Here is a 17,212-nt window from a genome sequence, read left to right as displayed (position 1 = left end):
GTTAACTGCCCTGCTGAGGGTTACTGTAAAGATGAAATAGAAAAAGAGCTTGAGTTAAACTCTCTTCCTAAAGATAAAAAAGCAAAAGTAGATTCTCTGGAAAGGTCAGAGGAAGCTCCCAGGCTGTTGGGTTCTTGGGGATCCCAGGAAGAGGTTGAGAAAATTCCAAGAACCCCCCATATTCTCCTAAAATTGAACTGGTTAAAGCCTTTTCAGCAAATGTTACCCTGGCTGTCAGAGCACAGAAATGTTGCCCATACCTTAGAGATGTAATGAAACCAAGGGTCTCCTTCTCAGTGCAGGGACACATCAGAAGTTGCCTGGTATCAGAGAGACCTAAAGGATCCTACACGATAGAGTGAGTGGTTCACTATTGTGTAAGAGCCCAGGTGGTCAGGGCATTCATTTATCTATTTATTATTACTGCATCATTTCATATCTTAAAAATATTCCTGAGGTCAGCTAGTCCTTGTGCTGGGAAAGAAAATATTCCCAGGATATGCATCTTTTCATAAAAATCCTCTACTCTAGGGGAACATGAACACCTAAACAGGCACACATACACAGAAATATGATAAAAATATGATCTGCTTGTCCATGGCCTGTCTCCTGACAACCATAAAAGATTCACCAGGAAGGCTTCATGTGTCTTCTTTACAACTTCATCCCATTGCCGGGCACAAAATAGATCTGATATCTATAATATCTCTAAGATTGTGTTGAGTTAATGAATAAATGGATTCATGAACAAATGAATGAATGGTAGAACAGAGACACACCAAAAATACTAAAACGTCCTAAGAGGAAGCAGCACAGAAGACCTCACAAGGAACTAATGTTTGAACTAAGCCTTGAAGAATGGAAACTATTATTGCAGGAAAGAGCCAGTTCTGACTCCATACGGGAACTGTTTCTTGCTGTTGGAACTGTTTGACTTGCTTTTCATTGCTTTTGTTATTGTAATCATCCATGGTATCCTGCTTCAGAAAATCCTGCCCCTCTGCCTGATTATTAACTAAAGTGTCTTTGTTCAGGACCTTGTCCACCTGAGGATGTCAGGAAGGAAGAAGTATCACACCCCCCTGTCCTAAGGTTGCCTTTCTAAGAGATATTTGTAAGATTAATGGCCTTTTAACTTCGTTTCCTCACTGCCCCCCATCTCTGTTCTATAAAAGAAACTGGCATCCAGACTGCAATAAGATGGTTATTTTGAGACACTAGTCTGCCATCTTCTTGGCAGTAAGCTCTCCAGATGAAGTATTCCTTGCCTCAACACCTAGTCTCTGATTCACTGGCCTGTCATGTGGCAAGCAGGGACAATGTGAGGGGCCTGGTCAGAGAGCAGGACTAGCAGGAAATAAGAATACAAATAATACAAATTGTATCCAAGGCCTCTGGAGCAGGGATCCTGGTAAAGACTGTGGACTCTGTCCTGTGGAAATGGAGGAGGGGTGGGGATTTCAAGTAGAGGTGACTTGGTTATATTCTGCCAGCTAAAAAGATGGTTGTTCTCATTGCAGTTTGGTGGGTGGATTGGAGCTCAGGAAGCTAGGGGGTTGACACTGGAGTCCAGGCTGGAGAGAATGAAGGCAGAGCTAAGACTAGGTATCATTTAAAGGATTGAAGAGAGATGTTTGGGACTCAGTTTCTAGGATCTGGTAACAAATTGTGGAGATGGTGAGGATGGAGAAGACAAGGGAGGGAAGACTCAAGGTGAGTGCACAAATAATTGTTTGGAAGTTCTGTGAACAATGGGGCCATTCACTAGGAAAGGGCCTGAGTCAGCTGGGGGTGACCAGTTAAAAACTTCCAGAAGGTAGATGTTTATGTCCAGAGCTTAGAAATGAAGTCAGAATGCAGATAAAGATTTATGAATTGAGCTTTCACCTAGATAAATAAAAAACAATGAAATAATAAAATGTATTGAATATAAGATAATACAGTAATGAAACAACTGTGTAATTGTGGAATAACAAAAACTGAAAAATAATGGAATCATGCATCATCTTTCTAGATGATCAATTTACACGGTGACAAAATATATCCAAACAACTCACTACGTTTTTAATTTATTGTGTTGCAGTTAATAGGCTATACAAAAAATCCTAGATGGATATTTCTCTCTGTCTGACTTTACTCAGTATAACAATCTCTAGTTCCATCCATAGTACAGGGAACTCTGCTTAATGTTATGTGACAGCCTGGATGGGAGGGTAGTTTTGGGAAGAATGGATACATACACATGTATGGCTGAGTCACTCTGCTGTGTGCCTAAAATTATCACAACATTGTTAATCAACCATACTCCAATATAGAAAAAAAGTTTTAAAAAATCCTGGCTGGAGAGAGAGCCTCAGGTCATCTTTCAGCATGCCCTGCACAATCAGGTACCGTCCCAAGCCCTGGACATGCAGTCTCCTGCAGTCTCTGCCCTCATGGAGACGGCAGTTCCTCAGTGTCACAGTTATGAATACAACCTACACGTTAAGTCAAAGGACAACTAAAACTCAGACAAGTGCTAGAAGGGGTCTGTCTCAGAGGAGAAAGAAGGTTTCTCTGATGAAATGACAGGTGAACTGAACTCAGAAGCTTGAGTTTGATGCAGGGGAAGAAGAAAAACAAGTGTTTGAGAAAGAGGGACCAGTCCCTGGAAGAGCCCTGGGGGAGGGAGGAGAGGAAAATCTAAGGTCCTAGAAGAAGCAGGTATGGCCCAAGTAGAGAGAACCAGGAGGGCAAGCAGGTCCAAGGAGTTACCCTGGTAGCGGCCAAGGAGCATTCGTGGAGGAAGGGATCATCCGTTAACGTCTAATAGAGCTCACAAAATGCCTGCAAGAAAAATGAAAGTATATTAAACTTGGCTAATGAAATGAACTAGAGATTCTTTATGATAGAGAATGCCTTACTGAATTTGAACAAATTAACTCAATTTAAAATTAGTTAATCTCTTCATAGGAAATAGCATTGCAAAGTCCCTAAATTATACAGGATTTCAATACATATTATTTGGATCTGAGTTGCTATTCTTAAGTCATCTTCCTCCCTACCCCGGATGATGTTTGCTAGTTTTCGTCGAATTCAGCCAGCATAGGAAAGCATGTAAGACATTTCCTGGCCTGCAGGCACTGTCCTTGTCTGACAGCCTCCCTCCACACCGGGTGGCACGCGTGTGATTCTTTCTGCTGCCCAGAGCAATGTCATGGAAATTCAGGGACCTTAGGGAGGGCACCACTTGACCACGCTGATGTGAGAAAGCCCACGTCTTCATCCAGTTAGGGGCACTTATTCTACCCCAGGCTATTGCTCCTTGTAAAATAAAGCTCTTACCAAAAAAAAAGTATATTTTCAAGTAATTGGATTATCTTAAGTCCAGATTTTGTTAACTCCACTGAAAATGCAAAGGGAGATTTGGAATTACGTGTGAGACGTTAATTACTTACATCTCACTGAGTAGTTATTTCTATGAATGAATGCACTTAATTAATTTTTCCCCTCACTTCTTGCTATTTCCTGACGATAATCTATTTTCTTTCATCACAGGGACAATAGAAAAATAGCCAAAGAAGGATCCAGTGATTTGAAATTCCAGAACTTCGCTCTGCCGAAAAATAGGTCAGAATATTTCTTTGTTCATGAATAAAGGAGTAAAACTTTTGATGCTGTGGCAAGTAAGCTGACCAGCACACACACACACACACACACACACACACACACACACACATCATTAATGGGATAGACGTATATTGCTCTCAGTGATCTTAGACGTTACAGGGAGACCGAGATCTAGAACAAGAAGTGACTTGACGTAGGTTGAACTTCCAGACTGCCAGCACGGACGTGATGCAAGTGTTGGTTATGGGAGAGGGATGCAGTGGGAGCTGGGGTTAGCAGAGGTAAGCTATTATATATAGGATGGATAGACAAGGTCCCACTGCACAGCACAAGGAAGTAGAGTCACTATCTGTGATAAACCATAATGGAAAGGAATATAAAAAAGAATTATATATCTATGCATGTGTATGTGATAAGTCGCTGCAGTCATGTCTGACTCTGTGGCCCCATAGACTGTAGCCCACCAGACTTCTCCATCCATGAGATTCTCCTGGCAAGAATACTGGAGTGGGTTGCCATTTCCTACTCCAGGGGATCTTCCCAACCCAGGGATTGAACCCACATCTCTTACATCTTCATTGGCAGGTGAGTTCTTTACCACTAGAGCTACATGGGAACCCCCTATACACACACACACACACACACACACACATATATAATTGACTCACTTTGTTGTACAGCAGTAATTTACAAACATTGTAATTCAACTATACTTCCATTAAAAAAAATGAAAGATTATGTGTAAGGTAAAATAGCCAATAAAAAAAATAAAAATTTTTAAAAAGCACCGCCCAGTCATTCATAGCATTTCAGACCAGGGCTATTTCCACCACTCACCCAGGTCTCTAAACAGCCCAAGAGACAGCCTTTGAGGGGAAAGCTTGCATCCTTCAGCTGCCGAATGATGTAAGTGATGAATCATGGGAGGATCCGGCCGTGAGTTCACAGCCGGGTCTCAGAAGTGAGGAGACTGGAGGGAGCCACGTGCCCACTTGGTTTCTTTCCTTTTTCTTTCAATTGAGTGAAACATTTATGAGCAATTATGGCATTAGGACAGGCTCTTGAAAATGCTGAAACGAGAGGCAGAGTCCTGTCTCCAAGGGGCTCGCAGCCAAGTCTGAGAGCTCAGAAAGAGGGCCACTCGATGAAATAAGTGACAAGGGACCAATTGTGAAGCCAGCTCTAGCTCTGCGTTGAGCCAGGTCTGATTCTGAGCAATACCCCGTTGCCCAGAAGGGTTGTAGGCCTGCCTGCCCCTAGCCAGAGCCCCTCACCAAGTCCTGCCAGAGCTGTCTGTATACCTAAAGGAACCCAAGAGTTTCCAGGTGTCATAGCAACACTTAGCATCCCAGCAAACTTCAAATCAAGTCAACCTTCAAACATCCGTTCAGTTCCTACTAAGTGCCAGGTACTAGAAGCGTTCTTGGCATGCTAAGATGTGCTTGAATATTTTCCCTAAGCAGAGTGAATGCATGCCTGTAAAACAGAATACTTGAAATATTTTCAAGGCTGCATTAAGCAAAGGAAAATTTGTGGCTGTTCTCAGACTTCTTCAGTGTTTACATTCAACACATTTGAATAATGCCTTTTAAGTCAATATTTCTGATTTCTTGATAATAGCAAGAGATGGGAGATGGACGGGTTAGAAGTCTTCCTTCAAATGGAGATGGTTGCAGCAATTACATACCTCAAAGTAATATTTACAGTTACATTTGCAAAAGAGAGAGAGCAGTGCTTTTTTCCGAAGCAAATTATTTCAGGATGTGTCATAGCATGCTCGAGATATATTAAAAAGAGCAACAGACGATGTTTCTGCAACCTGTTCCAAACCATTTATAAACCCAAATTAAAAAGAAAAAAAAAACTCCTATATACATACAAATCTTTGTACCACTACATATTTTATAATGAAAGTATTATATGAATATAAATTAGTATCTGAGATCTATAAATCAAATCAAAATGTCTAAAAACTACAGATTTGGATCTACCATCATACTTTCAGAACTAGTAAATGGATGCTTTCATTCTCCTCTCAAGTGATAATTATCAGCATCTGGCGATGAAGCAGTAAGGGCAGCACCCCACATGGGCAGGACCAAAGGACAGAATAGGCTCTGCTCCCCAGCTGAGTGGCCTCACTCGGACAAGCCCCACTCCAATGCCTTGCTTCTTTTAGAAATGGTACTTGGAAACAAGAGCAGACTGAATTAACTGGCAGTCAGGTGCTTAGAACTCCCACACTTTCACTGCTGAGGGCCCAGTTCAGCCCATGGGTGGGGAAATAAGATCCCACAAGCAACATGAAAAAAAGAAAAGAAAAGCAAGAGTACACTGTCTTACCCACCATCAATCCCCCGGATATAAGGTAGTGCTTGTGTTTGGGGAATAGATGCCTGACCTCAGCAGCATGCCTGGAACACAGTAGGTTCTCAATAAATAACAAGGGCCAACAGGTCCTGAGTGCTTGCCACGGGCTAGGTGCTATTTTAAGAGCTTATATGCCGAGAAAGGTAAATATCATATGAAACCGCTTGTATGTGGAATCTAAAAAACTGGTACAAATGAACCTATTTGTAAAACAGAAATTGAGCCACAGATGTAGAAAACACGCTAATGGTTACCAAGGGGTAAAGAGGGGGAGATAAGTTGGGAGATTGGGATTGACATATACACTCTACTATACATAAATAGGGGCTTTCTAGGTGGCGCTAGTGGTTAAGAACCTGCCTGCCAATGCAGGAGACTTAAGAGACCTGGGTTTGATCCCTGGATCGGGAAGAGTCCCTGAAGGAGGGCATGGCAACCCACTCCAGGATTCTTGCCTGGAGAATCCCATGCACAGAGGAGCCTGGCGGGCTACAGTCCATAGGGTCTCAAAGAGTCAGACATGACTGAAACAACTTAGCATGGCACTCACGGCACATGTATAAATTGATAGCTAATAGTTCAGTTCAGCTCAGTCGCTCAGTCGTGTCCGACTCTTTGCAACCCCATGAATAGCAGCACGCCAGGCCTCCCTGTCCATCACCAACTCCTGGAGTTTACTTAGATTCACGTCCATCGAGTTGGTGATGCCATCCAGCCATCTTATCCTCTGTCGTCCCCTTCTCCTCCTGCCCCCAATCCCTCCCAGCATCAGAGTCTTTTCCAATGAGTCAACTCTTCACATGAGGTGGCCAAAGTACTGGAGTTTCGGCTTTAGCATCATTCCTTCCAAAGAAATCCCAGGGCTGATCTCCTTCAGAATGGACTGGGTGGATCTCCTTGCAGTCCAAGGGACTCTCAAGAGTCTTCCCCAACACCACAGTTCAAAAGCATCAATTCTTCAGTGCTCAGCTTTCTTCACAGTCAAACTCTCAGATCCATACATGACCACAGGAAAAACCATAGCCTTGACTAGATGGACCTTAGGCGGCAAAGTAATATCTCTGCTTTTGAATATGCTATCTAGGTTGGTCATAACTTTCCTTCCAGGGAGTAAATGTCTTTTAATTTCATGGCTGCAGTCACCATCTGCAGTGATTTTGGAGCCCAAGAAAATAAAGTCTGACACTGTTTCCCCATCTGTTTGCCATGAAGTGATGGGACCAAATGCCATGATCTTCGTTTTCTGAATGTTGCTCTTTAAGCCAACTTTTTCACTCTACTCTTTCGCTTTCATCAAGAGGCTTTTGAGTTCCTCTTGACTTTTTGCCATAAGGGTGGTGTCATCTCCATATCTGTATATGTGCAGTGTCATCTGCATATTTCTCCTGGCAATCTTGATTCCAGCTTGTGTTTCTTCCAGCCCAGCGTTTCTCATGATGTACTCTGCATATAAGTTAAATAAGCAGGGTGACAATATACAGCCTTGACGTACTCCTTTTCCAATTTGGAACCAGTCTGTTGTTCCATGTCCAGTTCTAACTGTTGCTTCCTGACCTGCATACAGATTTCTCAAGAGGTAGGTCAGGAAAGCAATGCCAAAGAATGCTCAAACTACTGCATAATTGTACTCATCTCACATGCTTATAGAGTAATGCTCAAAATTCTCCAAACCAGGCTTCAGCAATACATGAACCGTGAAATTCTTGATGTTCAAGCTGGTTTTAGAAAAGGCAGAGGAACCAGAGATAGCTAATAAGGACCTACTATATAGCACAGGGAACTCTACTCAGTACTCTGTAATGACCTATACAGGAGTAGAATCTTAAAAAGAAACTGGATGTATATATGTGTACAACTGACTCAGTGGTGGTGGTTGGTGGTTTAGTCTCTAAGTCGTGTCCAACTCTGCAACCCCATAGACTATAGCCTGCCAGGCCCCTCTGTCCATGGGGTTCTCCAGGCAAGAATATTGGAGCGGGTTGCCATTTCCTTCTCCAGGGGATCTTCCAGGCCCAGGGATCAAACCCAGGTCTCCTGCAATGCAGGAAGACTCTTCACTGACTAAGCAATGAGTCCTTGCCAGTAACATTGTAAATCAACTATATTCCAATTTTAAAAAATGAAAATAAAAAATCTCAATAGGTAGTGTCTCACTGCAGCCTAGCAGTCACATTCTCACTAAGAGAACACAGGCTGGAGATGGTGAATAACTACCCTGAGGCTGAGGTGTATAGCAAACAATAGGCCTGAGTAGGATAAATATTACCAGTCTCTGAAGCAACCCTGGCTCGGCATCACTGACCTCATGACTGCCATCCCTCAGTTAGGTGTAGGGGTCAACTCCAGCGACAGGTACAGAAGGGCTGTCCTCCCCCACCCACCCCAAACTCAAGCATGCATGGACCTCCTGGTAACATACAAGATAAAATGCAAAGCTCGGTGCTGGGGTTTCCACAAAGGTGATACTGCCCCAGGAGACTATCCAAGAAAAACACCAGATCACATACCTGTCCATTACCCATGACCTGTCCACAAGACTGAGACAAATGTTTTCTAGAACAGCCCATGGAATCTACCTGGTGGAGTCCTGAACACCCACCGCACCCCCATGTGGGCAGAAACAGAAGCACCGTCACTAATGTTTTCCAATGGAGTCCAAACTTGAATCAATAGCTGAATGCCTAACAAGTGCCAGACTCTCCATAAAAGAAACTTCAGCATTTAATCCTCTGAAACAGGTATTGAGTTGGCCAGAAAGTTTGGGAAGATGTCACAGAAAAACACCAACGAACTTTTTGGCCAACCCACTTTGATCATTCCCATTTAACAGATGAGGAAAGAAAGCCCGAGAGAGGCAGAGGCGCCGCGTCTTGGTCACAGCCACAGAGCCGGTAACTGGTAAGAGCTGGATCTGGATTCAGAGTCTGACTTCAAATCCAGGGCCTGTTCTGGGTTCTAAGTTTTCTGTTCCTGTGAGTCTCAAACCTCCCCTTGTCAAGACTCCTCTATGAATAAGGAGCACATGTCCTGAGAAAGTTCATCCGCACCCACATCACGAAGCCTCCAGCAGCGATTCTTCGAGCTGACATGTCCTGAGAAGGACATCCCCAATCACGAAAATTCCTAGCGGCGATTCTTAGAGCCAGTCCCTGGACCAGCAGTATCAGCATATATGGAAACTGCTTGGAAGTGTAGGTCCTCAGCCCCACCACTGAATCAGACACTTGGGTTTTAGAATCTGAGCACCTGGATTAAACAAGGCCTCCCAGTGATGATGATGGCTGGGCACGTTTGAGAACCTCGGCATCAAACATTGTTACCAAGAGTGCAAGCTTTGGAGCTGGAGTAAGAGGCCTCTGGGCTCAGCCCTCTCAACTAGGTAAACGAGATGGAAAGAAGAAGATGTAAGACGGGTGCAGGAGGGTGGGATGGAAATGGGGGAGAACGCTGTCCTCACCTGTGAGAGATCACTTGTAACAGGACACAAGACACTGTGCCACATGCAGGAACTGAAGCAGACACAGGCCCCGGGAGCTCGGGAGGTGGTAAGGCTTGGGAGCCGCAGGGCTTTCTCAAGCCCACTTTCTAGGGAGAAGCGAAGCCAAGGTTCACACTCCAAGTGCAGGGCTCTGTTTCCATCCCCATTCCTGACGAGGCCATTCCTAACAGCGTCGCTCACGTCGCCCACATTCATACTCTGCCCAATGCATCGCCTCATTTTCTAGGGATTTTTCTCTCCTGCCATTAACACCTGCTGCTGCTGCTAAGTCGCTTCAGTCGTGCCCAACTCTGTGCGACCCCATAGACAGCAGCCCACCAGGCTCCCCCGTCCCTGGGACTCTCCAGGCAAGAACACTGGAGTGGGTTGGCATTGCCTTCTCCAATGCATGAAAGTGAAAAGTGAAAGTGAAGTCGCTCAGTCGTGTCCTACCCTCAGCGACCCCATGGACTGCAACCTACCAGGCTCCTCAATCCATGGGATTTTCCAGGCAAGAGTACTGGAGTGGGTTGCCATTGCCTTCTCCAATTAATATCTGCAGCAATAGCTAACTCCAGAGGACCAGGTGGAGCTGGCTGTCAATTCTCAGGTCCCAGGAGGCCGGTCCTCCTCAGGACCTGCTTCCCTGTTCTATTCAGTGCACTGGGAGGCCCCCTGCCGGCTATCCTTGCCAGGCACCCCTGAGATCACAGCTCAGCTCGGGATGGGTGGCCACTGCAGTAGGTCTGTGCTTGACTTCCCTGGTTTTGCCCTTCCTGTTCTTCAACCGCTCTGAGGATCTGCGGCGCTGAGAGAGATGTTAAGAATCACTTCTGTTCCATCTGGTCCCCTCACTGTGCAGAAAGTGTCCTTCCTAAAGATTCCCCCAAGCTGAGAGCTTTACGGAGGGTGCCAGGTGCTTTCAGAGGATGCACAGGAGAGTGTGCTGTCCCGCCAGCTCTCTGTGGTGTTCCGCAAGGAGCTCCTGTGTAAGCTCCTATGTGGAAGATGCTCAGTAAACACGGCTGAAGGGAATAAGAAGAGTGGGAAGGAAGTAGATAAAGTCAGGATACCCCAGGATGCTATGAGCTTGTACTCCTCCCAGCACCTGGCAGAGACTGGATCATGGAATAGGTGATAAAAGAAACTTTTGACAGAGCAAGAAGGATGGAAAAACGAAAAGAGAGAGAAGGGAATTGCCTGGCAGTTCAGGAGTTAAGACTTGGCACTTCTGCTGCCCAGGGCCTGAGTTCTATCTCTGGTCGAGGAACTGAGATCCCACAAGCTAGGCTGCACAGCCGAAAAAGAGAGAGAGAAACAGGGAGAGATGGCAGAACAAATGGGAGAGGGACAGAGAGCATGTGGAGGGTGGAGGGGATGGTAGAGTCAGGTGTTGCTCTGCCCACTGGAGCTAAAGTTGTCCTGGCAAAGCACTGCACTCTGCACCGCTCACTTGTCTGCTGTATGACCATCAAACTGCCAAATGAATTTGTTATCCTCTTTCAATATTTGTCAGGAGCTTAGATAGCATATATGGAAGGCATAGCATATATGGAAGCTCACAGGACATGCTTTCTGTCCCCAAAGAACTTACAGTCTAGTTGAGGAAAGAAGGAAAAAAAGGAAAAGTGAAATTTAATATGAGATTTATGTAAGAAGTTAATAACTATAGACTGCTTTGAGCTACACGAAGTGTACAATTAGAGCTGGAAGGGCTGACATAGAAGCTCAGGGGAGGGAAGGCTCTGGGACCCTGGTAGGGTAGGATGCCGAGGAGGTGAGAGTCAGACTAGGCTGGCCCCAGCCAAGAGTGTGGTGGGGGGTATGAGCGTTTCATGGTTCAGAATGAGATCAAAGCCTGGCAGTGTCTTTCTCAGGATCACTTCAGGGAGTTACATCCTCCCAAATATTTTTCCGTAAAAACGAAATAGAAAAGAGAAGATTCTTAGACCTAGTCAAGGATATCTTTCACAAAAATATGAATCCATAATCCTCCTATGCTGTTGGTGGGAATGTAAATTTGTGCAACCACTATGGAGAACAGTGTGGAGGTTCCTTAAAAACTAAAAATAGAGCTACCATATGATCCAGAAATCCTACTCCTGGGCATACAACCAGAAAAGACAAAAACTCTATTTCAAAAAGATACATCCACCCCAAAGTTCACTGCAGCACTACTTACTATTCACAACAGCCAAGACTTGGAAGCAACCTACGTGTCCATCCTCAGATAAACGGATAAAGAAGATGTGATATATATACAGAATGGAATATCACTTAGCCGTAAAAAAGAATGAAGCAATGCATTTGCGGCAACATGGATGAAGCTGGAGATTATCGTATTAAGTGAAGTAAGTCAGATGGAGAAGGACAAATATTATATGATATTGACTAATATGTGGGATCTGAAAAAAATGATACAGTGAACTTATTTATGAAACAGAAATAGACTCACAGACATGAAAAACAAACTTATGTTTACCAAGGGGGTAGCGTTAGTTGCTCCATCGTGTCTGACTCTTTTGAGACCCCCATGGACTACAGCCCACCAGGCACCTCTGTCCATGGAATTTTCCAGGCAAGAATACAGGAGTGGGTAGTCATTCCCTTCTCCAAGGGATCTTCCTGACTCAGAGATCAAACATGGGTCTCCTGCATTGTAGGTGGATTCTTTACCATCTGAGCCACCAGGGAAGCCCCACTGAGAAGGAAGGGAGGAGGGATGACTTGGGAATTGGGTATTAGCAGATATACATAGATTAACAGTATGACCTACTGTATAGCACAGGAAACTATACTCAATATCTTATAATAACCTATAGTGGAAAAGAGTCTGGAAAAGAATATATGTATATATAAATGAATCCTGTTGCTGAACACCTGGATCATTGTAAATCAGTTATACTTCCATTTTTAAAAGAACATTTCCATCACCTTCCCCCAAAAAGGAAGGAACCATTATTCACTTATTAAATACAAGACTTGATCTGATTCCACCTTGGTGTGAATTTCATCTGCTTCAAAGGAATAAGGAGTCGTTCCTTATTCTCCGATGTCAAATTTGTAATGAAAACTGGAACCAGTCCCCAGGGGGGACTTGCATGCCCACCCATGGACCAGGTTCCTATGTGCTGAACACCCTGCAGGCCTCTCTGGGGGAGGTCGAGTCTGCGTGTGGACCCAGACATGGGCTGTGGTGGGGCTTGAGGCTGTCTCACTCCGGGGTTATTCTCTCACCTGTGTTTCCCTGCCGCCTGCCTCACCGTCATCCAGCCGCCCCTTCCCTCCTCTGTGCTCATTCAACAACATGCTTTTGTGCATAAGCCACATTCCAGGCACTGTGTTAGGTACCTGGTCTCCCCTTTAGGAGCTAAGGGCCTGGAGTAGGAAGTTTGAGAAGGGGAGCTGGGCTCCACTCTGGTGATACGAGTGTGGGTTCCAGGTGCCAGGTGATCAGAGCAGGGTTTGGGTGCCCATGTCAGAGAAGAATAAAAACCCACCCTGCTTAGGCCTGTCACACCTCTTCCTGAGACTGTTACACCTCTGTCCTTCCCTCTCCACTCGGACACGTGTGCCGCGACATCACTTTCCTGAGATGCGGCTCTGAGCATCCTTTATCCTCTGCGTTGAGATGCTGTCACACTACCTAGAGGTCAACACAGTCCTTCCAGCTTATCCCTCAGGTTCCCTGCCTCCTGTGCGTTTCCACACCTCCGCCCACATGTCTCCCTGATGCAAACCCTCCCCATCCCTCAGGGAGGTGGAGAGAAGAGGCTGGGCCCATCAGGTGGGAAATGCCACACTAATATCCCATCGAAGCCCTGACGCTGATAGCAAGATACTGACCAACAAGAACTGCGATGAAGTGGGACTGAAATGAGCTCCCGACATGCTGCAGATCGAGCAGGAAGAAGGCATTCCCTCCTTTCTGTTTTATATTTAAAATGAGTTTTGCTGTTGTTTTTACTCCTTAAATTGTGTCCAGTTCTTTTTGTGACCCCATGGACAGTAGCCCACCAGGCTCCTCCATCCATGGGATTCTCTAAGCAAGAATACTGGCGGAGGTTGCCATTTTCTTCTCCAGGGGATCTTCCCGACCCAGTGATCAAACCTGCATCTCCTGCGTTGGCAGACGGATTTTTTTTTTTACCACTGAGCTACCAGGAAGCTCCTAAAATGAGTCTGAAAAGTGAAAGTTGCTCAGTCATGTCTGACTGTTTGCAACCCCATGGACTATACCATCCATGAAATTCTCCAGGCCAGAATACTGGAGGGGATCTTCCCAACCCAGGGATCAAACCCAGGTCTACCCGCATTGGAAGTGGAGTCTTTACCAGCTAAACCACCAGGGAATCCGAAGAATACTGGAGTGGGTAGCCTAACCCTTCTCCAGCAGATCTTCTTGACCCAGGAATTGAACCAGGATCTCCTGCATTGCAGGCAGATTCTTTACCAGCAGAGCTACTAGAGGCAGTGACTATTAAAAAGATCAGTCATTTTCCCCCAAACCAGAGAACTTTATTCTAAAGTAATCCTTCTAGTTCAGAAGCAGAGCTTTCAATGAGGTATGGAGCTGAGCCAGTTAATCCTGGAGGTTGGGGAGAGGGGATGAAATCACCCCAACCACTTCCCAGGGGTTTTGCTGCCGCCTTCTGGACCAGCGGCGGGTGCCTGGGGAGACCCAGAGGGGCCCACCAGACTCGAGAGGGTGATGAGGAATTAATCTCCAAGCCAGGAGCCTGACCCTGGAGACAGGATTAAGTCCCGTCTCTATGGGACCGGAATAACACACCGTCCAAACTCTGTTCCCATGGATAAGACAACACGCGTGTGCCCTGTCCACTCCATCAGACCCAGCTCTCCCAAGCAGCAAGGCAGGGGAGTTTACTCCAGTGCCCTCGAAAAATTAAAAATGATTAAACCTTTTAAATCATTAAGAAGTATTAAAAATTCAAACTAACTCAGAAATTAAACATCTTCATTTGTAATGAGCCTTAAATATTGAAAACCACCAACCTCTGGAGCCCAGCTGTGTTCACTCCATACCCCGTGATCTGCCCTGCCCACCACGTGGACACCTGCCTATACAAGCAGAAATAGAGAGAGACAGCTGCTTTCCTCAGGGCCCAGATACCAAAAGGAGCAGAAGGGTCGGGAGGGCAGAGGGGCGGCTGCCAAGCGATACACCATTCAGCTGCAGCCTGTTCACACGTGGCCACATGATGGATGCTGTTGACGAAAGCAAGCCAGGGAACATCCTTGTCATTCCCTGGCAAGAGGCAGCTTACTAACCATGGGCCTTGCTTGAGCACAGAGAGAATGCATCAAATCTCCAGGAAGTCTGCGAGCGGCATCCTTCATTAATCACCCTGGGCTGTCAGGCTGTGAAGAGTGTTAACACAGGAGCCTTTTCAGAGCGCTTGTCAGCTCCCAGTGTTGAGACGTGGTCTGTACTCCAGCCAGACATACCCCTGGAGTCCAGGATGCCTCCCCAGACCCCTCCTTGCAGCCTCCCTCCCCACCCCACCCCACCCCCACCCCGGGCTTTTGGGCTCAGCTGGAATAACAACATCATTCCTGCCTGGCTGCCGCTTCCTCTGCTAATTCATCTGGCTTGCACTGACGCACAGAGGACCCTGGGGTGCACAGTCCCGGAGGATATGACATATGAATGAGCACCGTGGCTTTGGGGCCCCACCAAGAGGAGTCAGCAGATAAACCACTTGCAGATGGCTTTACAATTGGGAGGAAGCTTCCAGAGGCAGGGAGCCTGGCAGGCTAAGTTTTTGCCTCGGCTGGTAAATAATAAGGCCATTCCTGTCACTGCCGATGGTTTTCCGTGTCACTTTAGACATGTGACTTCTAAGTTTTAGTTGCATCCGCAAAGCAGGGAAAGCCCACAGGCCAGAGCTGAGCCCTGCTCAATGCCTGAACAGGTGTTTTTCCCTTCAGATATGCTCTTTTTAGCATCCCAAGACCTCAGTCCGGCCTCCAAGAATCTGAAACCTGCAACAAAATTGGACATTATTTCCAACGTGCTTTCAGATGTTTATGGTCTTTAAGTGTAAAAACTGGGTGGCTCAGTGGGAAAGAATCCACCTGCCAATGCAGGAGACACGGGTTCGATCCCTAATCTGAGAAGATCCCACCTGCCACGGAGCAACCAAGCCCATACACCACAACTGCTGAGACTGTGCTCTGGAGCCGGGAGCCACCGCTGCTGAAGTCCACATGCCCTAGAGCCAGTGCTGTGCACCAAGAGAAGCTACCGCAATGAAAAGGCTGGGCACAGCAACTACAGTGTAAGCCCCACTCGCCACAACCAGAGAAACGCTTGCTTAGCAACAAAGATCCAACTCAGCCAAAAATGAAATAAGTAAATAAATAAATTTTTAAAAATAAAATAAAAATGGGGGTGAGGCCAAGATTAGACAGAGAACAAAATCTTAGTTTAAAACCTGAAGCTCCTCCTCCAATCCCAGGAAGAGGGTGCTTCATCCTCAAAGTCCAAGGGTCAGGACCATATCCTGCCTGTGCTCACACGCTGCCTTCTGTCCACAGCCTGCCACGCCCGCATCAAGCTGCCTGTACCATCACAGAAATATATCATTTCCATGTCACACGTCAGGAGTTGCGACTCTGGGGAGCCTTTCGTGGCATTAATCAAAGACCAAGATGTCAGGGAAGAGGCCATGTGTGGAAAGTGTCAAGAGAGAGCTCTCAGGCCCCAGATAAATGATCTGCTCCTTCCTGGCTGATTTACTGTTAATTTCGGCAGGATCTCAAGCAACTTGAAAGAGAGCCAAGAGCAAACCACAGGGTACCTCAGGGCAGCGCACAGTCCTTCCAAAGCGTGACTGGCCAGCGCCTGCAGGCAAGGGCCAGGGTAGGCGGCAAGGATCTTGGGGCGGGTGCGGGAGGGGGGGGTTGTCCCACAGGCTGGTGGCAATTCCTTCGATCTTGGCAGGATGGGATGAGCCATGGAGCCCTGCGAACCCCACATTTCCTCCATGAACTTGGAACAGTGGGAGCGACCCAACAGAATCGTTTGGGGCATGAACCTTGTGAGAAGAGGGCAACAGGCTGAGCTGGAAGTGGGACTCGTGGGCTGTGATCTCCTGGTGACTACGAGCTCCCAGCTTAACTCTTCTGTACCCGGTGTCCCAGCCACCACCAACGAGACCTCATAAATATTTACACCCGGCATGTGTTGCGATGCTCAATTAATTGCTCCTGTGACGCACTTTGAGAGCCTCGGAGGATAGGTACCCTGCAAAGACCAAGGGTTATTAAAGGCACAAACAACGAAGCTCACAGCAGGCTCATCCTTCAGAGCTTTCATTACCCCAGGGCCTTTCAGATCATTGCCTGAAATCTAGGGAAGAGGAGCTTCCAAAAGCACACTGCCCAAGGGGGAATGTGGTGGCCAGGAGAAGACCTCGTTGGTCTTCCCAGATAACTTCACCACTGAAGACATGCAAAGGCCTGAAACTCTTTGGAAAAAATAAATAACAATTCATCCTCAGTAGTCATCAAGGAAGTGAAAGAGATAAAAAGAATCAAGTAGCAAGTAGGAAAAGTTGTTTTAAATGGTTTTAAATGGTCGTGGATTTAACAGTGGTAAGATGTGATGAGATAATCACCCCTCACTCTGTAAACAAGGATATAGATTGAAAGATTGGTGCAAACTGTCCAGAAGGCATGTGAGTGATATGAAACAAGGAGCTAAGAAGAGTCACATTATCATTGTCAGAT

General features: G+C 46.1%; 1 protein-coding gene across 1 annotated transcript in view; it reads left to right on the top strand.

Annotated features, from left to right (window-relative positions):
- The window catches only part of CLNK (cytokine dependent hematopoietic cell linker), a 163,061-nt gene that overhangs the window by 43,041 nt on the left and 102,808 nt on the right, over nucleotides 1-17,212 (top strand). The window contains exon 4 of the mRNA XM_040237336.1: nucleotides 3,538-3,609. Within this exon, the coding sequence (XP_040093270.1) occupies nucleotides 3,538-3,609 (72 nt within the window). The remainder of the gene's footprint in view (nucleotides 1-3,537; nucleotides 3,610-17,212) is intronic.

Source organism: Oryx dammah, unplaced genomic scaffold (assembly GCF_014754425.2).
Source record: "Oryx dammah isolate SB20612 unplaced genomic scaffold, SCBI_Odam_1.1 HiC_scaffold_3, whole genome shotgun sequence".
Lineage (NCBI taxonomy): Eukaryota > Metazoa > Chordata > Mammalia > Artiodactyla > Bovidae > Oryx > Oryx dammah.
The sequence above is the reverse complement of the archived record's forward strand: the minus strand, read 5'-3'. Positions and strand labels throughout refer to the sequence as shown.